At 41.1% G+C, this 22,052-nt stretch overlaps 3 protein-coding genes across 8 annotated transcripts; 1 reads left to right on the top strand and 2 right to left on the bottom strand.

The window, feature by feature from the left end:
• The first annotated feature begins 135 nt into the window (after nucleotides 1–135).
• zgc:112023 (PI-PLC X domain-containing protein 1) lies at nucleotides 136–9,290 on the top strand. Of its 2 annotated transcripts, XM_057829458.1 has the most exons (7): nucleotides 136–1,033; nucleotides 1,356–1,492; nucleotides 1,569–1,694; nucleotides 3,211–3,366; nucleotides 3,469–3,581; nucleotides 3,665–3,735; nucleotides 5,417–9,290. In XM_057829458.1, exons 1-7 carry the CDS (start codon nucleotides 931–933, stop codon nucleotides 5,650–5,652), a joined length of 942 nt encoding a protein of 313 aa, XP_057685441.1. In that variant the 5' UTR covers nucleotides 136–930; the 3' UTR covers nucleotides 5,653–9,290. The 2 variants fall into 2 exon arrangements, with proteins under 2 accessions (XP_057685441.1, XP_057685442.1); XM_057829459.1 differs by lacking the exon at nucleotides 3,211–3,366.
• Nucleotides 6,085–21,590, bottom strand: LOC130911855 (protein jagunal homolog 1-B). Of its 5 annotated transcripts, none has more exons than XM_057829464.1 (4): nucleotides 21,465–21,590; nucleotides 7,083–7,178; nucleotides 6,817–6,889; nucleotides 6,085–6,756 (listed from the first exon to the last, which is right to left on the bottom strand). In XM_057829464.1, the coding sequence occupies exons 2-4, from the start codon at nucleotides 7,169–7,171 to the stop codon at nucleotides 6,367–6,369; spliced, it is 552 nt and encodes a 183-aa protein (XP_057685447.1). In that variant the 5' UTR covers nucleotides 7,172–7,178; nucleotides 21,465–21,590; the 3' UTR covers nucleotides 6,085–6,366. The 5 variants fall into 5 exon arrangements, with proteins under 5 accessions (XP_057685447.1, XP_057685443.1, XP_057685446.1 ...); XM_057829460.1 differs by lacking the exon at nucleotides 21,465–21,590 and adding an exon at nucleotides 8,360–8,520; XM_057829463.1 differs by lacking the exon at nucleotides 21,465–21,590 and adding an exon at nucleotides 8,180–8,338.
• On the bottom strand, nucleotides 9,436–21,598 carry LOC130911853 (collagen alpha-1(VIII) chain-like). The gene is made up of 3 exons (XM_057829456.1): nucleotides 21,465–21,598; nucleotides 17,830–18,076; nucleotides 9,436–17,730 (listed from the first exon to the last, which is right to left on the bottom strand). The coding sequence occupies exons 2-3, from the start codon at nucleotides 18,071–18,073 to the stop codon at nucleotides 15,794–15,796; spliced, it is 2,181 nt and encodes a 726-aa protein (XP_057685439.1). The 5' UTR covers nucleotides 18,074–18,076; nucleotides 21,465–21,598; the 3' UTR covers nucleotides 9,436–15,793.
• Nucleotides 21,599–22,052: the final 454 nt, after the last annotated feature.

Below are 22,052 nucleotides of genomic sequence, written 5' to 3'. Positions count from 1 at the left end.
CTGAGTAATTTATTTTTGGGGCTGTTTTTTGAATTTTTTTTTTTTCAACCCTCTGTTTTTCTAATTAATTTAGACTTCAAAGTGCTTGAATTTTGAATAAATATTTTTTCCTCGGTAGCCAAGCTCAGGGAAAAAAAACTTCAAAAAAACAAACGCAAAAATAAATTACTTTGAAAAAATAATTCAAAAAACAAACCCAAAAATAAGTTATTTTGAAAAACAAGGTTGGAAAAAAAACAAATTCAAAAAACAAACCCGAAAATAAATTATTTTGAAAAACAAAGTTGGAAAAAATTAATTCAAAAAATAAACCCCAAAATTAATTAGAAAAACGGAGGGTTGGGAAAAAAAATAATTCAAAAAACAGCCCCAAAAATAAATTACTCAGAAAAACGGAGGGTTGAAAAAAACGATACGTTTTGGATAAAATTGTACTAGAATGGATCTTTAATTCAACGCTGCGCATTAAATCAAGGAGAATGATTGTTTTGTGTGGAATCCTAAATTTGTTCATAGTTTAACATAACATTGTTTGGTGGATGGTTTAAGTTAAAAAATGGTGCAATACGTTCCCAAGGATTAATCTCCCATTTAATGTCGATCAGGTTTGTGGAAGTCCACAATTTGATTGGTAATTTTCAGGCCGGTTTAATATTGACCGCGAAGTTTCTTTGTAACTGCAAATGTGTCCGTGTGCTTTGCACACTCCACGACAGTGGGTATGGAAAAACAACAGGATGTCAGGATCGGGTAAAACCAGTATTCGGACAAATTATTTGGGGGGCCAGCAGAGGGCAGTAGCAAGCCAAGGAAGCGTTTCTAGACGCTGCACACCAGACAGGAAAAAGCTGAACCAGTTTCACGTGACGCGGCTGCAGTTTTAACTGCATAAACTGAGCAATGTAGTCAACTGAAACTGACTAATACCATATGAAACATAAAATGGGTGACAAACTACCAGGAAACGCGAATTGGATGTCACGTTTACCCGAGGAACTGCTAGATGTACCGCTGTGGAACTTGGCTATTCCGGGTAAACAAAACACTCCAGACCTGGAAACTATATTAGAAAAATAATATTTTCATGTTTAACCACAGGGACATGTGTCACAATATTTGTTCCAAATATTATACTCTTAGCTTGAACATGTTGAACGTTTTAACTGACGTTTTAACTCATGAAGTCCGTATGCCAGCTGTACAACATCCAAGGGCAGTTATAGTGCATGTATTGACATTTCAGAAATGTTGGTCAGCAACTACATATGAGTCAATGTACCTAAGTTGAGGAAGTTGTCGTTTTCCTACTAATTAGGTTTACACTTAAAACACTCGTATGTATGCGTGTTTTTCAGGCAGCCATGACAGCATGTCTTTCTGTTTGGACACGTCCTCACCTGTCGTTGAGTCAGAGTCGTGGTTCCTCAAGGTGATGGACAGACTTGCTCCCTGCTGTACGCGGCCTTGCGTGCTCCGTTGGGCCACCACGCAGGTACAAGAGAGCATTGCATGTACAATGTTACAAATTTTAAATTCATGTTCGTCTCTTGTGTTCCCTGTGTGCACAGCAAACTGTCCTTAGTAGTCAGTGTGAACTTGGGGTTCGCTTTTTGGACATGCGGATTGCCAAGAAGCCAAAAGAGTGCAGCAAGTTGTTCTTTGCCCATGGTATATACACGTGGATTACTGTAAAGGTACTGTACAACCAGTGAACACATGACTATTAGAAGAATATCACAAGTTCCCATAGGCAGAGTTTTTTACTTTTAGGGCGGGGGGGCACAATATAGTGATGACCCTGAAACGCAGTGTCGGCAATAAAATTACCTTACAAGAATATTTATAATAAGTTGAAAATGAGCATTTTTTGTTTCCCATCATTCTTGAGGGGAATTCTAAAATCAGGCTGCTTAGGCTATACTATTCGCCAAGATCGTCATCCATTGAATATGGTACGCCCACTGGTGTCGTGCCCATGTAGTTACCCCAGTCTGGGTGGAGCCACTGCACTGCATTGATTTTTTTTTTATTTCCGTGTTTTGGAGATGTAGTTATCTAAAAGGTTTTCAAACATGGCACATCCATCAAAAAAAAACATTTTTTCTGTCGTATACCGTAACATACGTACTGAATGTTAAAAAAGGCAATGTTTCACTGTGTTACTCGTAGGATGACCTATAACTGTTCTTACTGTAATTCAAGTCCTGTATGGAGTTTTTCCAGTTTAGTAAAGGTCGATGTCCAAAATATATATAACTGTGGTTCTTTTCTTGCTTAAGTCGACGACCCTCGTACCTAATGTGCATGTGCGCGCTCCCGCGGTCAGGGGACACAATTTTTGATGGGGTTAACTGCATTAACAAGACAACGGTGGTGGCTCTGTTGTACAATTAGCGTCTGTAGTGGGGCAAATTGAAACTCCGCTTACAATTTTGACGGAGGTCTCTAGCATTTCATTTCAACAACTTTTCAACATTTTCAGTCCTTGGTTCTTGCTCAGTAGTTGTTGTCGCTTTTGAAAGCTTAGGTTTAAAAAAAAAACACGTATAGCCTATCCATCTTGCCTTTTCGGTCCTTGTGTGGTTTTGGCTAAGCATACAAATGACCGTCTAAGTTGCTAGTCACATAATCTGTTCGAAAAATAATTTTGACTCATTATAAAAATATCTATTTTGTTCATTTCATTCATTTTTTAAAAAAATTTTTTGTTTTATTGCTTTACAACTTCTATAGACAATATTTTACGGGAAAATTATTTTGAAAATCATATTTTGTATAGGAAAGTAAATTACATGCAATGACACCTTTCGGCCACCAGTGGGGCCTGACCCCCCCCCCCCCCCCCCCCCCCCCCGAAAATCCACTTTTGAGTAATGATGAAGATAATGGTGACCCAGGAGCACCACAGTTACAAGCGAATTGTGTTCCTCTCATTCTCAAATGATTGAAACAATTTTTAAACTGGGTTTTACAGGTTACAGTTTCTATTTATATACAGTTTCTATAGATGTGTTTCTATTTTGAAAAAAAAAAAGTTTCACCTTGTAGACTTTTCATAATTACTCTATTGCTGTGAAAGGGTAGAACCGGGTAGAATTTTCATCACATTGCCGGAGTTGTATACTTTTTGCGGCAGCAAGTGAGAATTTACAGGAATTAAGTATATTTTGCCTTAACTCATGTATAGTAATGATGTATGTGTGTCAGCAGGAGGCACTGGATGAACTGGCTGCCTGGTTGGATGCACACCCTAAAGAGATTGTTATTATCTGCTGCTCACATTTCAGTTGTCTAAGCCTTAGTGACCACACACAATTTGTAGACTACATTATTTCACTGTTTGGACCAAAGCTTTGTTCATCACAGGTAACCTGCCAACATCCCTGATGCAGTGTTGGCCATTTGTCCACCTTGCATTATTTATTTCCTGATCTTTTTAAAACTCTAAATACTTGAAACGCTTTGCAGGATTGTGCCACCTTACGATCCTGTTGGTCCAGACATCAACAAATAATTGTTTCTTATGACAACCAAGATATGGTTAACAATCATCCTCAACTGTGGACCGACATACCTTACTGGTATAAAAGCTGAAGACTTACTGTTACATGAACATGGCAGCCAACCACTACTGTGCACTGACGTGTTAAATGTCTTTCCGCAGGTATGCTGACAGCACTGATCCAAAGAAGGTGATTGCCTACTTGGAGGCTCAGAAGCATGCAGGAAGACCATGTAATTTGATTATATACAGTGGGGAGAAGAAGTATTTGATACACTGCCGATTTTACTGGTTTTCCCACTTGCAAAGCATGTAGAGGTCTGTAATTTGTATCATAAGTTCTCTTCAACTGTTAGGGACGGAATCAAATACAAAAACCATAAAATCACATTGTATAATTTTTAAATAATAAATTTGCATTTAATTGCATGAAATAAATATTTGATACATCACAAAAATCGAACTTAATATTTGGTACAGAAACCTTTGTTTGCTATTACAGATACCAAACGTTTCCTGGAGTCCGTGACAAGGTTTGCACACACTGCAGCAGGGAGTTTGGCCCACTCCTCCATGCAGATCCTCTCCAGAGCCTTCAGGTTTCGGGGCTGCTGCCGGGCAACACGGACTTTCAGCTCCCTCCATAGATTTTCTATCGGGTTCAGATCTGGTGACTGGCTCGGCCACTCCAGGACCTTAAGATGCTTCTTACGGAGCCACTCTTTAGTTGCCTTGGCTGTGTGCTTTGGGTCGTTGTCATGCTGGAAGACCCAGCCACGACCCATCTTCAGGGCTCTCACTGAAGGAAGGAGGTCGTCAGCCAAGATCTGGCGATACATAGCCCCATCCATCCTCCCCTCAATACGGTGCAATCGTCCTTTACCCATGGCAGAGAGGCAGCCCCAAAAAAATGTTTCTTCCTCCATGTTTCACGGTTGGGATGGTATTCTTGGGGTTGTACTCATCCTTCTTTTTCCTCGAAACACAACGAGCCGAGTTTAGACCAAAAAGTTCAATTTTGGTCTCATCCGACCACATGACCTTCTCCCATTGCTCCTCTGGATCATCCAGATGGTCAGTGGCAAACTTCAGACGTGTCTGGACATGCACTGGCTTCAGCAGCGGGATCTTGCGTGAACTGTAGGATTTTAATCCATGACGACGTGTTTCCGATGGTTTTCTTCGAGACTGTGGTTCCAGCTCTCTTCAGGTCATTGACCAGGTCCTGCCATGTAGTTCTGGGCTGATCCTTCACCTTCCTCATGATCAGTGATGCCCCACGAGGTGAGATCTTGCATGGAGCCCCAGAACGAGGCAAAATGACCGTCAACTTGAACTTCTCCCATTTTCTAATAATCGCTCCAACAGTTGTTACCTTCTCACCAAGCTGCTTGCTTATTTTCCCTGTAGCCCATCCCAGCCTTGTGCAGGTCTTTTATTTTATCCCTGATGTCCTTACACAGCTCTTTGGTCTTGGCCATTGTGGAGAGGTTGGAGTTTGTTTGTTTTAGCACGTGAACAGGTGTCTTTTATACAGGTAACAAGTTCAAACAGGTGCAGTTACTTCCGGTAATGAGTGGAGAACAGGAGGGGTTCTTAAAAAAGAACTAAGAGCCGAAATATTTACTAGTTGGTAATGTATCAAATACGTATTTCATGCAGTTAAATACAAATTTATTATTTAAAAGTTCTACAATGTGATTTTCTGGATTTTTGTATTGGATTCAGTCCCTCACAGTTGAAGAGAACTTATGATACCAATTACAGACCTCTACATGGCTTGCAAGTGGGAAAACCAGCAAAATCGGCAGTGTATCAAATTCTTGTTCTCCCCACTGTACATACAAAAAATATTCAGACATATAATGCAGTAGACTTTCAGCTGACATGTTTTTGTTTTATTATGTTCTTTAGCTTGTTTTTTTGTCAGTGGCCTTAATCTGACTGAGACTGTTCCATTCGTCCTCCTTCATCCCTTTGAAAACATGAGGAAGATCACCACAAAGGCCCTAACTGTGCTGCTTGGCTGGGTGAGAGAACAACAGCCAGGACCTGAGGTAGATGGTGTCAACATCATCTGCTGTGACTTTGTGGGCGCCTCCAACTTCTGTGATTGTGTGATTAGACTCAACTACAAAGGGCGGTGTTGACGAGGACCAAAACATACCGCTAAACAAAGCATAGCTTTTATCAGTGTAATGCTATGTAATAATTTTCATGACTGTGATATCTGAGGATACACATGGAAAGTGTTTTAAGCCAAGAAGGCACCTTCACTCCACTGTGAATTTTTAGTGGTATTTATAATTTGCTGGATTTTATATGCCTCAAGTTACTCAAAATGTAAAATGCACATTATGTATTGTTCTTCCAAATTATTTGGAAGTCAAAACTCAACACACACACTCCTACAATTTGTATACATACAAAGTAGTAAATTATTTTTTAAACTTTGTGGACATGTTGAATAGGCTACCTTTAAGTTGAACTTGAATGACCCAATTTATCCTTTGGACCATCCACAAGTCAGCATTCATCAAATTGCTGCAAAATATGTATGACTCACAAGGGCAACAGAAAACAAAAGGTCAACAGTTTATTTTAGTGAATGATGAAATGCCAGGTTTCATGTATGCATCAAAGGCAGTTGAGTCCAGGCATAGAATGTTAGGAAAAACAAAGCAGATAAAATATAAATCTTGTGGAATCTGATCTGGCCTTACAGATATGGCTGCATCAGTCCACAACCAATCACTCAATCTTTCCCTTACTGTAGTTCATTGTTATATAACCGAATATTCATATTCTCAGTTTTTCTGCCCAAGGACATCACACAGACCTGTCTCCATTTGTTTTGTGTAAACTTATTTTTTCTTCTTCTCCTGTGTGCTGGTGAACCACTGGTCCAGTAGTTTCTTGCTGTAGTAGATCTGCCAGCCGTGCACCTGCACGGAAATGACGATCACCAGATACATGACTGATACCGCAGAGAAACCAAAGATGAAACGGTAGGCTTTGCCATGTCGATACAACTGCTGCGCAAAAGGGAACATCTCCATGCTGCCGTAGATAAGAGGTGCCACTGAGAAAAGCCCGGCGCTTATCATGGAAATAACCAGGTAGCTAATGTTGTTACGTGGCAAAGCCATGAAACTAAATGCGGTGGGAATAACACTGAGGAGGTACGGGTATTCCCACTGGTATGGTGAGGCGATCATTTTGTGGGACACAAGACTCAGTTGGCTGACTGTCACCTGAACAAAAAGATATGTTTTAATAGAAGCAAAAATGACAAAAAGTGAGTGAGGTTCTACCTGAGCTGCCATCAGCACCCAGACCAGCAAATGGACGATGTTAAGCTTACGGATTTCTGACTTCAGGGCCACACTGTCAACACCAACATGATTTGGGATTGAGGCACAAAGACAAGCGGGCAGTTTTGGATATAGTATTATAACTTGAAATTGAATACTTGTCCTTAATTCACAGGAATTGGTTAATTTGGGTAGACTGCGTCCATTGCAAATGCATGGAGGAACTAGTATAATTTTAAATAAAAGCTAATAATCACTGGACATACCTCATCTGGTAGTGTGAGGCTACTCGCTCCCTGTGTTCGAAGTCACTACCATCTGTTCCCGTAGCTCGTGGCCCTGCTCGTGAAGCCATGGCTGTTCTGAATGACAAGACAGTTCCACAAGTGTTAGAACAGGAACTTGTCATTGGAAGTGGTTGTTCAACACTGCTCACTTTAGAAATAACTATATTTAATAATAACTATATATAACTCGTATTCCACTTCAACACACGTTCATATTTTAAAACAGTATACAGGCTTTGTTTTTGTATGAGAAAATATCCTAAAACAACTGACAGTAAAACATCTATAATGTAAAATGTTGATTATACATTTTATATCGGTCAACAAATCATGGTCAAGTACTGAACACAACACGTGTACAGCAGTTCTTTTCAGGTACATTCCCCTACTGTATGCAATAATGTACTATGCGCGCTTGTGGTGGCAAGAACATCTTAACAAGCGTGACTTCAAATGAACAACCATGTCATGTTGCCGGTTACTTAGCAAAGAAATGTCGCCAACAAAGCTAACTGACTAACCTTAGCCCGACGTAATTGGTGAGCGATGCCGTTGTGCAGTGCTAAAATCATATCAACGCACATTATGATATGAGGAATGCATGGCAGTACTTACATGTTACAGCTGGAATTCGTATTTTACTCGACGAATGCACAGTGATAACTTTGAATACGACACTGTCGTAAATGGCGGAAGTGACAGGCGAGCACAGTAGTATGATTCTTAGATGTTATATGTTTAAGGCTAGCTGTATGTTGAACGCTCTCAACCGAAAGAGACGGCGGCGTCACTCGTCGGCCAATTTGCGTCGGAGCCATTCCATCATTATTTTTACTGTTATATATGTTTGCATTGTTCAATTTTAAATCCGTTTAGATTTAGCTTGCTTTTTCATAAATTTCAGAGATGTATTAAGTTCCTGCATATTTAAAAGTAATTACAATGTTTTTGATTCAACATCCAGCCTAAATCATGGCCATGTTTATACGTTTTTATATAGTTATAGTTACCAAACCGTTTGTAAAGGTTAGGGTTAGAATTTAACGTGTAAAGTATATTTTAATGGAAAAAATTACCTTACTCGCTTGAGAAGTTCCCCGAGGCAAGATGGCCGTTAACTACGTACAGCGCATGCTTGTTTGTAGATGTCATTGACATGATATCTATGCCATGATAGGCCCAACCTCTTACCAGCGGTGGCAAAATATAATGTGACCTTTTTTTCTCACTAGAACGAAATACAGATTGACCGTTACCTCCCTTGTTTGACTCTTGGAGTGACAGGTCGAAATGACAATTGCTCTCGATCACTTTTTAACTTGTGTCGAGCACACAAACACGTCCAGCTGACTCGCACGTAGCCAGACATCCTCATTACGGCGCGCGCGCCTACTTCTCTCCCGCCCGCACATGCGCACACACGCCTATCGTTTCCAAGGCAACACTTGCAACATAACATTTTAAATGAATAAATAAAACCAAACAAATACAAGAGCGTGTCAGGCTTGATTGTTCATCACCCGCCACCAACATTTAATATTATTATGTTAAACCACTGTAACAGTTTGCATACTTTCAACATAAACACAGCTTATTAATTGAAAATTTAAACTACTTCAGTAGATAATTGATGGCTGGCTGTATTGAAAATCTAAAACGTATTAGTAAAAGATAAATAATAAACACACCGTGATGACAGATAAAATTTGATTCTAACAATTTCATTCATTCATTTACCATGTCACTTTTCCTCACGAGGGTCATTGTTAAATGTAAGTGAACTGGATTTAACAAAGACTGTATTGAACTGGATTGCAGTAGTGTTTAGTAATCCCACTGTGAATTGCTGCTGTAGTGAAAACTGGGGCACCTACTGATACTTGACATCATGTATGTTGTGTATAATATGCCCAGTAGCCCATTGTTGCCCAACGGTATTTGCGCCTCGAACCAGTTTAATGTCAGCCAATATTTTCATGGATTGGCCTTTCAAGTGTGGCAGATGCCATCCATCCACACAACAAAATAAACTAATATGACAAATATGGAAACTTTGTTACTTTGTAAATATACCAAGCATGAGTGTGCTACAGCACACTATAGGCTGAAGGCTTTGACGGAGAGCGCACATGCCCTCTACTGGCTAACTCATAACCTACTGTAACAATAGGTCCGCAATTTATTAGTTAGCCCGTTAAAAAAAAAAAAAAAAAATATATATATATATATATATACAGTGAGGAGAACAAGTATTTGATACACAGTCAATGGGAAAACCCATTGGCAGTGTATCAAATACTTGTTCTCCCCACTGTATATTTTTAATCAGGCTCTGAGGATTGATCGATACTGGCCCATGCTACATAGTTACAAAGTTTCAAGACGATCAGTTCACGAATGAGGAGTAGGACTTAAAAGTTAGTGTCCACAAGAAGAACAACCACTACTTGAGTGGAGATTTGGCACACCTTCAGCCTGTACTAATACATCTTCAACCTTAGAAATACGGTTAGAACCAGATACAATGTTCTCCAAACACTTAGATTTATAGATATGTTTAGGGGTGCAAGTGGGTCGGAACAGTCTGGTACGCCGTTTCCGTAAATGATTCGGGGCCGGGCGGAATGGTGTTTTGATCCTGAAAATATGGCAGCATGCATTTGCAAAATCTGTATTTTCCGTGTTGTCCTAAGTGCATTGTTCCGTGGCGCATGATAGCACTTAACACATTAGCCCGTTTTGTTGTTGTAGCTGGGTTCGATGCTTTACAAATAAAGGAAACCACACCACGAAAAGTTTCTATCGTTTCCTCCTTTGTCATGTAACAATGACTGAGAGATTTATATTTCATCTATCATATATTGTCACGAGACAGTCATGTACTGTATTTGCTGCCTCAAAAGTATAAAATAAAAGTGTAAAGCACGGGCCTCCAAACTATTCCACATAAGACCGCAGTGGGTGCATGATTTCAATCCAACAATACAGGACGACACCGTTACACCAATCTGGTGTCTTACAATTGTAATCAGTTGATTGCAGTCAGGTTCTGCCTATTTTAGCAGAAACCTTATTGGTTAAACTGCCTGTACTCGCTCGGTTGGAACAAAAACCAGGACCTGCTGGGGCCCTTGAGGACTGGTTTGGAGACCCCTGGTGTAAGGCATGTACAATACTGTATTTGTAACATAAGAGCTTCCAACACAGTTAAGGACACTTTGTTCACTTGTAAATACGGACATAATGATTTTAATTCAACATCAGACAAAACATTTTCAATTTACTTAATTTTTACATTTCCTTCAACAATCATTGAATTTTCAAATACAATGGACCCTCATGATACGAACGAGCACAATCCGTTCCACGACTAATCTTGTAACGTGAATGCTAAATATGAATATATTTTCTAAACATGAAATAAGTGAATAACAGTTAATCCGTGCAACAGTTCCAATGACCCACAGTGTAACCCTTAGATGATAATTCAAGGCATCATTGTTAAAGCTAAATAAATTTAAAAATCTATGAAAACCAAATAATTATTTACAAAAATTTACCACAAGGGCTGTAGCAACATAACGAAAATTCAAGGCGGGAGTGCAGGAGGAGAGAGAACGGGCACTCATACATACAATAATTATGGTTCTTTTATTAGCGAGGGTGGCCATTCCCTTTGAGGCAGACATATCCATTATAGCCTCCTTATACTCCTTACAAAGATCGCTAACACACTTTTCATGTTTTCCTATTATTTCTTGCATTGTTTAAATTCTGAGCATTATTTTCTTTTTCTCACCACTGTTTTTGGTTGCTATTTTGCTGGAGGATATGGTTAATGTTCACTTGTGTTCACAGGAAAGCAAAAATGACTCGGATGCACTTAGATACAAAATTTTATCATTGGAGACAGCGAGAATCAGCACCAGGTGGGCAGTAATGTTGTGTCGGTCATGAACGATTCGTTCTTTTTGAATGGAGGAACAAGACCGAACTAATCACTAGTGATGGGACGAAATGGGCCGAGGTTCCGAAGCTTGTGTCGAGTAATGGGAGGGGTGTTTCCACGAGGCTTGTAGCGAGGCGCGCGTCATTTCGGCAGAACCCGGAAATGATGGCGTGAGAAGCCTCGCCGGCCGGCTGAAGCTGATGTATGCTTCGGAAGTGATCCGACGTTCGGCGCGCATTGCAAACACAGTAGGCTACAGACTACGGTATAAATTGGTTGCAAAACGCAATGGCGATCGCCTGTTATCTCACATTTTGTGCATTTCGGGCTCCTGTACTTGTTACATGATCTGTGCGCAACAGTGCAACCAGTGCAATCTTTTTTCGAGCCTTGTCCTTTGCTTGCGATGGAAATTGCGCAAAAAAAAAAGCGATCCTCCCCTGTATGGGAACATTTTCATTTGATTGCTTTCAATAAGGTAAGGGAGAAGAACTACATTAATATAAATGTGAGTGTGTGTACCTATCTGAACCAAACATCAACAGAATGAACAATCCATTAGTGTACTGGGAGGCACAAAAGAATACCTACCCAAATTTATAAAAACTGACACTCACATTTATCAGCACCCCAGCTTCATCTGTGCCTTGTGAAAGAAGAATATTTTCTAAAGCTGGTGAAATATTGTCCAAAAAAAAGAAACCGTTTAAAGCCAGCCACTGTGGGAAAGCTATTATTTCTCAACAAAAATTAATAACAAATTATCCTTAGTACTTGTTTTGTTATATTTGTTTTGTTATTTTGTTCACATACTAAATTACTAACATAAGCACATTCATATCTTTCTCATAATCAAATAACCATTGAATTCTTAACAATGTTGACCTCTTGGGCTTGTAGACCACTTGATGGCGCCATAGAGTAAATGAAGCACAATGAAGCTTTGCTACATGTGCAAACCAATTGGCTGCAAAGCTTCATTGCTTCATAAGGCTTCATTTGGCCATCACTACTAATCACCTTCTGCACTGATTCGTTCTTAAGGAAAATTGGGACTTGCGTGGAAGGGCGTTAAGAGTTGAGACCAAGATGCAGCATCTGATGTGATGCATGACAAGACGTCAGCCTCATCGCGGGCAGGAGAGGGAGCGAAAACAGAATCAGAGCGTCTGTCAGTCACTTCCACGTGTGGCCAATAAGCAGGCAGGGGCAAGACTGAGTTATGTCACTTACCGTACACTTACTCGGTCCTGACCGAGATTGCTGAGATGATTCGTTCTGCAACATGACTTGACTTTCCAGTCACACAGTAAATAGGGTTGCCACCTTTCAGAAATGGAAATAAGGGACGCCCCCCCCCCCCCCTCGCGCCCAAAGCCTTACGGGCGAAAAAAAGGGGCATCCCCAAAACTCCTAAAATGCATCGAAATGTGTCTATTTTTAGATGAGAAAACTGTATTGTTCACTATGTGGGCATGGCAGTTTCCATGCAGCAGATAGTTTTGTTTTTTTCTGCAGGTTAGTGAAAACAAAGTTGTGAATATCGTAATTAATATTTGTGTTGTCGACACTGAATCCGGTCACGTGATCCATTGACAAGCCAAATTTCTTAAGGGAATGTTCCAGGAGAGCTACAGTTCCAGCAGCTGACTCGTCTGCATTCTGTATGAAGTCCAGCATTTTGTTGGTGAGCCCAGACTCTGGACTGAAGTACTGGACAGCTAGGGATAACATTTCCTGCTCAATTTATTCGATTCATCGGTCTGTATGGAGATTGGGATGGGTGATGTTAAGATTTTGAGCACATCACCCACTTTCTTTGGAACCAGGACTTGTTTCAACAGTGCCTCTTGCTTTGTTCTCCCCAAAGTCATTTTCTTCACTGTTTTGGAATCATATAAAAATCTTCTGATTGAGCCTGTGTCCACAGTCAGCACTATTGTAGCTCTGGCTGGCCACGTTTTACTGTGTGGTGTACCTGTGTCACATCACTGCAGTAATTTAGAGGGTAGGAGTGGGATGATGTGAAATTATTGCTTTAATTTTGGTATCACTATTAATCAATAGATAGTATATACTGTATTCGTAGTAGGACTGTTCAGTGTTTATTTGCTGTTAATTTATTAGTAATAATTCCAAATGAGGAGCATTAGTTAGCGTAACAAAATAAGATGTTCTTTATGGGTACATAAATTAATTCCATATTGATTGATAATAAATGCATGTTTCAAAAAAAAAAAAAAAAAATCAACATTCCTGAAAATAATCAACCAGAGTAGCCACTGAAATAGCCTAGCCATGCTCCTATCAATGCAAGCTGTATGAAGGTAAATATAAATATAGCCTATATGTTATCCATATACAAGAGCATAATGCCATACCAAATTAAGCTCAGGGGATGTTTCAGGTACAAAGAATTGTGACAAAGGCTCTTCTGGGATCTTATATTTCGTTTGTGGAGGTCCCCTGCAGGATGCTGCTTTACACCTCCGTGAGACACTGCAAAAACTTTCCTGCTTGCCTTGCAGTTCGCTTTATAATCATCATCAGTGCCTCTATCGAGCCACAAGTTACCCTCTTCCCGCTCCAGTCTATTTTTTGGAGACGTGTCCCCTTTTGAGGATGAGGTGGGGTGTCCGAACGAGCGAAGTTACTAATAAACGAACCCGAAGTGGAGCACAGTGCAGAGCAGACAGCAGCAGGCAGGCAGATAACTATCTTGCTGTCTTTAATATCTCCTGCCCTTTTTGTTCATTATTCTTGGCTCAGTGGTCACTGATGAGCGCAGCCAGGTGTGTGTTTTTGTGTTACAGACGTGCATGGGCTGGGCGCACCGCCGCCCGCCCCTTCCCGCCGCCGGAGCCGTGGGTCGCGTGGGGTCGCCCCATGGGACAATTGTGAAATATGGAATAAACTGCGTTCCGTATTGGTTCAATACGAAACGCAACTTTTAATTCCCAATTATGGAACGATTCCGTATTTCAAGGGACGGGTGGCAAGCCTAGCAGTAAACGAGGCAAGAACTGAAAGGAAAGGGATTTTCACATTCTTTAATGTGGAGCATATCATATGGTACTCAAACGCATGAAAACACCACACTAACATACGGAGCATTGTTTAGTGTACTACATTACTTTTGCTGAGCATGGTTTTGTGTACTACTTTTCTCACCAGACTCGAGACTACATTTGACAACATCCTATCAACTTTACAGTAGACGTCATGGGGGTGGGGGAGAGAGCTGACTCGAGCTGGGTTCAGGGGACTTCACAGCAGTAAAATTTATCTCATCTGTGCACAGGAAAAATGACTATTTGGTACAATCACCATAATAGTGATTTGCAATGAATCTATTTTCATGTTTCTTTTTTTTTTTCCGAGTGTATAATTTATTTTTTTCGTGTCAGAGCGTGTCAGGTGTTGATTGGGGTGCAAATTTGACAAATTATTGTGGAATCCATCTATCCATCCTGTGCTACTCAAGCGCCCAAAAACTAAGCGCACGCGGCACAAGGGATGTACCTATATGTGTCCATTTTCTTAACAAACTCATGAGAGTGGAAAGGTGACATATTGTCAAGAGTAAACGATTATTTCTCATCAGCATTTGGCAATCTCAGATAAGGGAACGACAGCGGGGAGCTGACGGGATTATTTATTTATCAATACCAGTGCAAAAATTACATTTCAATACAATCGTCTTAATACTGATTTGCTGTGAAACTTTTTTGTATCAAAATTTTGTATCGTTTCATAGTTTTTATTTCAGGGTAACAAATTTGACAACCAGCTATATACACTTTAACAATAGTTCCGAAAAAAATAATCGTGATGATCATTAAAAAAATAAAATAGAATAAAATGAAATAAAATACAACGAAGCGTGGTGGTAAATATGATGTGTTGGTCGTTCCATATTTAGCAATTAGAGTTTTGGTTTCTCTTTTTATTTGAGTTACGCCACAGCAGTCGTGTCATGTAGGCTGGTAGCGTCAATATTGTATATGTGTATATTTTGGATATTGATCATGTTCGAGAAAGGCTTTGCTTCCCCCCCCCAAAAAAATGGAAAAAGGAAAATGTTTAAAATTTGCAAGCACGAGCCATTACTTTGATCCCATAGACATATAATAGACAATGCGAAAGTTAGCTTTCACTATTGCAGCGGCGTGGAGGGAGCGGAAACAGAATAATAGCGTCTGTTGCTCAGTGACGCTCACTTATAAATCTAGGCCGACCGGCCAATGAGGAGCCCATGTGCAAGAAAGGGAGGGACTAAGCAATGTCACTTCCCATTCAGTTAAGTTGCTAAGCGATCTTTGGTGATTCATTCGGCAAAGTCACTTCCTTCCTTTCGTCACGAATCGTGGAACGATTCGTTTGAACGCATCTTTTTATTGAACGAATCATAATGACTTCGTTCCCTCAAGTTTACTGTTTATCCCATCACTAGTGGGTAGATGGGGGATTCTGTTGATGCGATATGCTCCTACGCCCCCTAGCGGTACGTCGAGGCACTTGGCAAGACAAAGCGAATGTGAGCGCTCGCATGACACTTGGCGGGATGCCGAGGCACCCAGACACTCCAAGTGAGAGAGAGGCTTTTCTGGGATTCGATTGGTGAAAATTCACTCACAGATTGAGACTCATTTTCTCTCATGATGATGCTCCTATCATGGAAAAACTCGCAAAGTGAGGTGCTCGTAGCATAAGGGTCCACTGTAGCATTTTAATTTTTCACTTAGATTGAGTACAACACGTATCCAGAAAAAATGGCATGGACATACTGACTTGCATAAAGGCCCGCTGCCTGGTCAGATGGCAACTGTACGTGAACAGTGTCAGCCTGCTGTAGAGGGAGAACAGCACTACCTGATGCTTGATCCAGCAAGCCCTTGGTGCACTCATCGTAAGTGTACAGCATGGGCTCATTGTTCTTCATTAGTGCCACCCACACATTGCCCCCCTTGCAGTGGACATGGTAGGAAAAATAGTATACTCCTGGTACGCTGCATGTAAAAACACCATTTTGAGGACTGTAGTCCTGATTGCTGTTGTGTAGAACCTTGTCGAAAATCACGGGAGAACCTACAGGAGGGAATGGGTTGGTTAGCTTTGCTGTAAAAGCTGGCATCTCCAAGGCATTTCCACCAATGTAACCACCATAATTGGGCTTTTTATATGCTTGTTTTTTACCACCATATGGACCTGATACCGAGAGAGTTTGTCCATGGTCTGGGTATCTTGCAGGGGGTCCTGGAAGACCAGGAAGTCCTGGTTTCCCTGGTGGTCCGGGAAGTCCTTGAGGTCCACTCTGCCCAGCGTTACCTTTAGGACCGATCTGACCAGCAGGTCCAGGTATTCCATTACCAGGATATCCAGGTACCCCAGGAGGGCCTGTTTCTCCTTTTTGACCAGGCATTCCAGGAGGTCCTATTGGTCCACCTGGTCCTGAAAGTCCTGGAATCCCTTGTGGTCCTTGATGGCCTTTATCCCCAGGTTGGCCTACCTCTCCTCTTGGCCCAGGTAATCCTGCAGCACCAGGACTTCCAAATAAACCCCTGTCACCTGGTTCCCCTTTAGGACCTGTTGGTCCTCGAAATCCTCTTAGTCCAGGTTGTCCCATCTCACCTATGAAGCCTGGCTGTCCCGGAAGGCCTGGTAACCCTAAATCCCCTTTTAATCCAGGATTTCCTTTAAACCCACTTTCACCATCTTCACCTTTCTGCCCTGGGAAGCCAACGCTACCAGAAGGCCCAATTGGGCCTGGGGGACCAGGTCTACCACTTGAACCTGTCGGACCAATAACGCCGGGAAGGCCTTCAAGCCCCCTTTCTCCTTTTTGACCTGATAATCCAGGAAAGCCGCTGTGTCCTTTGTGACCCTTCAGTCCTGGAAACCCTTGTTTGCCATAACCAGGCATACCTGGAATTCCTGGTACTCCGGGAGAACCTGTTTCACCTTTCCCTCCAGGAATCCCAGGTTGACCTGAAAAACCATCCTTCCCTGGTTTTCCAATTCCCGATAAGCCTGGTACACCTGGTTGGCCTCTATCACCAGGTGGTCCTCCTGGCCCGGGTTCACCTTTAGGACCAGACTTCCCTGACAAACCTGGCTGGCCAGGAAGACCATTTACACCGGGTTTGGCAATCCCAGGCATTCCAGCATTTCCAGGTGGCCCAGGTGGTCCACTGGGTCCTTTTATTCCAGGTAAACCAGGTATACCAATTCCTTTATCCCCTCTGGAGCCAGGCTGACCAGGAAGCCCAGGGGTACCTCTTGGGCCAGGTTCTCCTTTAAGGCCAACTTGTCCAGGAAGGCCTTGACCCCCTAGTTTTGAAATTCCAGGGAGGCCAGGTGGACCTGGAAGTCCTTGAGGACCGGGAAGTCCATTTGCTCCATTACGACCACTGGGTCCTGACTCACCTTGTGGTCCAGGCAATCCAGGTCCTCCTGGTTTTCCAGGCAATCCCGACATTCCTGGTTTACCTATTCCTGGGTACCCTTGAGGACCAGCAGGGCCTGCTTTTCCTGGCATTCCTGGCAATCCCTGTCCGGGCAGCCCTGGTGGTCCTTGAGGTCCCGGTGGGCCAGGAACTCCCTGAGGTCCAATGCGGAAACCTTCTCCAACAGGACCAGGGGGAGGTGGACCTTTGGCTCCTCTGACAAATGTTTGTCCTTAAAAATAAAAAAAAAAAAGAGCATTTGGTCATGAAAGGTGAGAATTCAACTTATTTCATGACATTATTTAATTTTCAAATAATGAAAATATGATACCTTTACTTTCTGTCAACAGGTGCTCCTTGCCTAACTCAAATGGAAGTTGTGGGAGTTCCATACCATACTGTCCCAGTAACGGCATCTCATTCCCCAAGAAGGGCTGTTGTGGAGGCCCATCATTGTATTGTGGCAGGGGATGGTGTATCTGTGACTTTGTTTTGCTTCTGGAGAATGTGCCACAGTTGACATGATTGAACACAGCGATGAGAAGGTGGATGTAATGGAGGGTTATAGGAATCATTGTCTATAGTGGGGGAAAAAAAGTAAACTGCATTTGGAAAGCATTCACAATGACATGACATTTTCAGTAACTCTTATCCTGTTCAGCGTTGTGGGGTGCTGTGGCCTATCCCAGATGAAAGGCAGACTACAACACCCTGAAGTAGTCACCAGTAAATCTCAGGGCATATCATTAGTGTAGTGTAGTTTTTGCAGTGTGTATACTGTTAATAGTCTAACTCACCTAGGCCTGATATACATATACAGGTAGTCCCCGGGTTATGACGTACCCAACTTGCGTGATTTCGACTTTACGATGCCGGCGTCTCATCTGCCATTCTGTCTCCAGTCCCCCTTTTTTTTTGTTGTTGCGTAAACAGCACCTAATTCTTGCCATGTCAGGATCCCCTCCTCCCCCGGCAGCGTCGCCGCCGTCCTGCAGTTCCTGATGGCGTCAGGTCCCACTTCCTTGTTCTCATGCTGCTGCCGCTGCTGCTTCCCCCTGGCGCAAACTCCTTTTGTGAGTCCCGATCAGTCTTTTTTTAATTCGGACGGCGGGCTCACATTAAGAGAGGGGACGCTGGCGACCTGAAAGGCCATGATATCGCCCTTCTCTTGCCTCCCTACTCTTTACACAGGGCCCTTTTCTCCCAGCAAAGCGAATCACTCGCAAGTAAAGCCCGAGTAGTTTTTTTTTTGTTTTATTTGGTTTTAAAGCCCGAATAGTCATTGAATATAACGACATTTAACACAATGTACCTCAAAGTATCTTAGTTTTTACTTTATCTTATTAATGTGATGTATAATACATGTTTTTGGACAGTTATTTTGAGGTTCAGGGTGTATCTTGGGGTACTTAAAGGGTTGAGTCCGACTTATGCGGAAAATCGGGTTACATCGCCAGCCTAGAAACGGAACTTCTTTCGTAACCTGGGGACTACCATATACTGTGTGTATATATATATATATATATACACATATATACACAGTATATATGAGATACAAATTAAAGTAGACAAAAGCACAGATTAAAAGCAAAATAAAAGTAACAAGGGAGAAGTCAACAGAACAGAACAGAGGATCAACCTGGAAAGGATAATTCAAACAGATACAGTAAGTTTTCTGTCTGGATTTGAAAAGTGGAAAAAAGTCATATTGTGAAGATCTATAAGTATTTGCTTAGATATTAGTTTGTTAGCTTAGATATATTGGTGTTGGAAAAGAAAAAAAAAGATTTACAGTATCATCTGCAGTAATTCTGAAGGGTTAAGTTAATGCACATGTGAAACTCGTGGGGTTTGGTACCTTTAGCAGGGTTAAAAACCAATGCCTTAGAGCTATCGTACTTCAGTAACACGCAAACTACAACTATCTGGTTAGGCCTACGTGCTAAAACCACAGGTTCCCATTGACCCGAACACATGACAGCAGCCTTCAATGCACACATTTTCATCCATCACATGATATAAACGCCGAGAATTGAGAATGCCTGTATTTACATTTGTTCTTCTTTTCATCACAGGCAAAAAATAGCTTCAGATCATGTAAACACAGTCTGTGTTAATTTAATGAATTATTATGTGAAGGCTGTCACAAAATAATGTCTCCTATGCTTGAACATCAAGTAGCTGTATAGGACGTATAGGCATCACACAAACTAAACCAGTGACATTGCAAAATAGTAAACTTTACCAGTGGGTATACGGCGCATACTTGCGTAACACGTACAGTGGTATAAAAAATATCTGAACTTTTTGGAATTTCTCACATTTCTGCATAAAATCGCCATCAAATGGGATCTGATCTTTGTCAAAATCACACGGATGAAAAAACAGTTTCTTCTTTAACTAAAACCACCCAAACATTTATAGGTTTTCATATTTTAATGAGGATAGTATGCAAACAATGACAGAAGGGGAAAAAATAAGTGAGCCATCACATTTAATATTTTGTGCCCCCACTCCCTTTGGCAGCAATAACTTCAACCATACACTTCCTGTAGCTGCAGATCAGTCTGGCACATCAATCAGGACTAATCTTTGCCCATTCTTCTCCACAAAACTGCTGTAGTTCAGTCAGAATCCTGGGATGTGTGGCACGAATCGCTGTCTTAGGTCATGCCATAGCATCTCAAAGAGTTCAAGTCTGGACTTTGACTTGGCCACTTCAGAAAATGTTGATGTTGGTAAGCTGTTCCATTTTTCCTCCACACAAGACGTTGTGTGTTACTCTCAACAATTCAACTTTGGTTTCATCAGTCACCAAAATATTTTTGCCAAAACTTATGTGGAGTGTCCAAGTACCTTTTCTTGAACATTAAACGAGCAACAATAATTTTCTTAGACCGCAGTGGCTTTCTCCGTGGATTCCTCCCATGAACACTATTCTTGGCCATAGTTTTGCATATAGTCGATTTGTGCACCGAGATGGTTTTGTATCCTTTTCCAGATTTATACACATAAACAATTCTTGATTGCAGGTCTTCAGACAGCTCTTTTGACCGAGCCATGATGCACATCAAGACAATTCTTACCAGGTGTGTTTTATAGTGGGCAGGGCAGCTTTAAACTGCTCATCAATGATTGGGCACACACCTGACTTTTTTTGGGCAAAAGAAGAGATAGCTGGCAGCGTGGTTCAACTGCAGCAGCCCGATGCTCACTCATCAAACGTAATTCCGTTGTCATATCTGTGTGTCAATGACTATTAAAGCTCTGTCTGTCTGTCAAAAATTGGTTTCCAATTGCTATTTAAGTTTCCTTAGGCAGAGGGTGAACCTACTTATGTTTCCCCCTTGTGTCATTTTTTTGCGCGCTATCCTCATTAAAAGATGAAAACCTATAAATGTTTGGCTTGTATTAGTTAAAGCAGACACTGTTTTTACATCTGTGTGATTTTGACAAAGATCAGATCAAATTTGATTGTGATTTTATGCAGAAATGTGAGAATTTCCAAAACGTTCAGATACTTTTTCATACCACTGGAGACTACACCACTGGTGCATGTTTAGACTATAGACAGACAAGCGACAACCATTGATAACCACATTCACAGTTGTTAAATCGGAACTGACACATTGCCTGCACTGCAACAAGGTGAATTACCACTAACATCAGGCACTAAAATTGATTCAATCACACCCCTTCCCCCATTAAAAATGTTATCACCCTTTTGCTGTTGCTCACCATCCAACGTGGTGGAGCTGGAGAGACGCTTCAGTGAAGAATTAGGTGTGCCAATATTTTGGCAACATATTCAAAATACCAAAGCCTGTAATAGCTGCCAATTGTGTATCAAAATGTATTTAGCAAATGCTAGTGAATATTTACATAAATGTGATTTTCAGGTTTTTTTGTTTTTTTTGTTTTTTTTATAATATTCCCCCCAAAAAACAAACAAAAAAAAAACCTTACTTTCAGATTTCTAGACCTTGTCAAACAATCTGCTTTTTCCTCTGCCTCCTGGTAACATTACGTTGTTTCTCTGGTTCGTTTCCAAGGTATGGGTGGGAAGGTGGCCATGTATGAGCTCCAGTCAGGTCTCAGCTCTGCCAAAAAATGAATAGCAGATTCATGATCAACGTGACCTTTTTCACCTTCAAGCAGTATTATGTTTCTCTGAAAATTCTGTCATGCTGATGGATGGGCATAGTTCACTGAACATATATTTCATAAAGAGAAAGAAAGGCACATCGATAGACTATATCATGAGTACATGGGGAAACACGTTCATTATAAATAGCAGATTCATTAATACACACGATCAATTCAGTCCTTATTATCTTGGAAAATTCACCATCACTGTCAATAACACATATGTATTCAGTCACAAGAGAAATAATCTGTTCCATTTACTATAACCAACATAAATGATTTAATCAACTGTGTTGGTGAATTTAAAATGTATATTTTAATATGCCTAATAAGTAAAAAAAAAATGTCATTGTAAATATTTTGTAAATAGTTAAATAGCACTTTGGTGGGACTGGTTGTTCTTTTGTA

The sequence above is a fragment of the Corythoichthys intestinalis genome, chromosome 2 (assembly GCF_030265065.1).
Source record: "Corythoichthys intestinalis isolate RoL2023-P3 chromosome 2, ASM3026506v1, whole genome shotgun sequence".
Classification (NCBI taxonomy): Eukaryota; Metazoa; Chordata; class Actinopteri; order Syngnathiformes; family Syngnathidae; genus Corythoichthys; species Corythoichthys intestinalis.
The sequence above is the reverse complement of the archived record's forward strand: the minus strand, read 5'-3'. Positions and strand labels throughout refer to the sequence as shown.

Excerpts from the sequence above, each read along its gene's own strand:
- zgc:112023 (XM_057829458.1), top strand. The coding sequence starts at position 931 with ATGAAACATAAAATGGGTGACAAACTACCAGGAAACGCGAATTGGATG. Across the intron at positions 1,695-3,210 it reads ACACGTGGATTACTGTAAAG|GAGGCACTGGATGAACTGGC; the intron begins GTACTGTACAAC and ends GTGTGTCAGCAG. Across the intron at positions 3,582-3,664 it reads TGGACCGACATACCTTACTG|GTATGCTGACAGCACTGATC; the intron begins GTATAAAAGCTG and ends GTCTTTCCGCAG.
- LOC130911855 (XM_057829460.1), bottom strand. The coding sequence starts at position 8,478 with ATGAGGATGTCTGGCTACGTGCGAGTCAGCTGGACGTGTTTGTGTGCT. Across the intron at positions 6,890-7,082 it reads GCCTCACACTACCAGATGAG|TGTGGCCCTGAAGTCAGAAA; the intron begins GTATGTCCAGTG and ends TGGTGTTGACAG. Across the intron at positions 6,757-6,816 it reads GGGTGCTGATGGCAGCTCAG|GTGACAGTCAGCCAACTGAG; the intron begins GTAGAACCTCAC and ends CTTTTTGTTCAG.
- LOC130911853 (XM_057829456.1), bottom strand. The coding sequence starts at position 18,073 with ATGATTCCTATAACCCTCCATTACATCCACCTTCTCATCGCTGTGTTC. Across the intron at positions 17,731-17,829 it reads CCTGTTGACAGAAAGTAAAG|GACAAACATTTGTCAGAGGA; the intron begins GTATCATATTTT and ends TTTATTTTTAAG.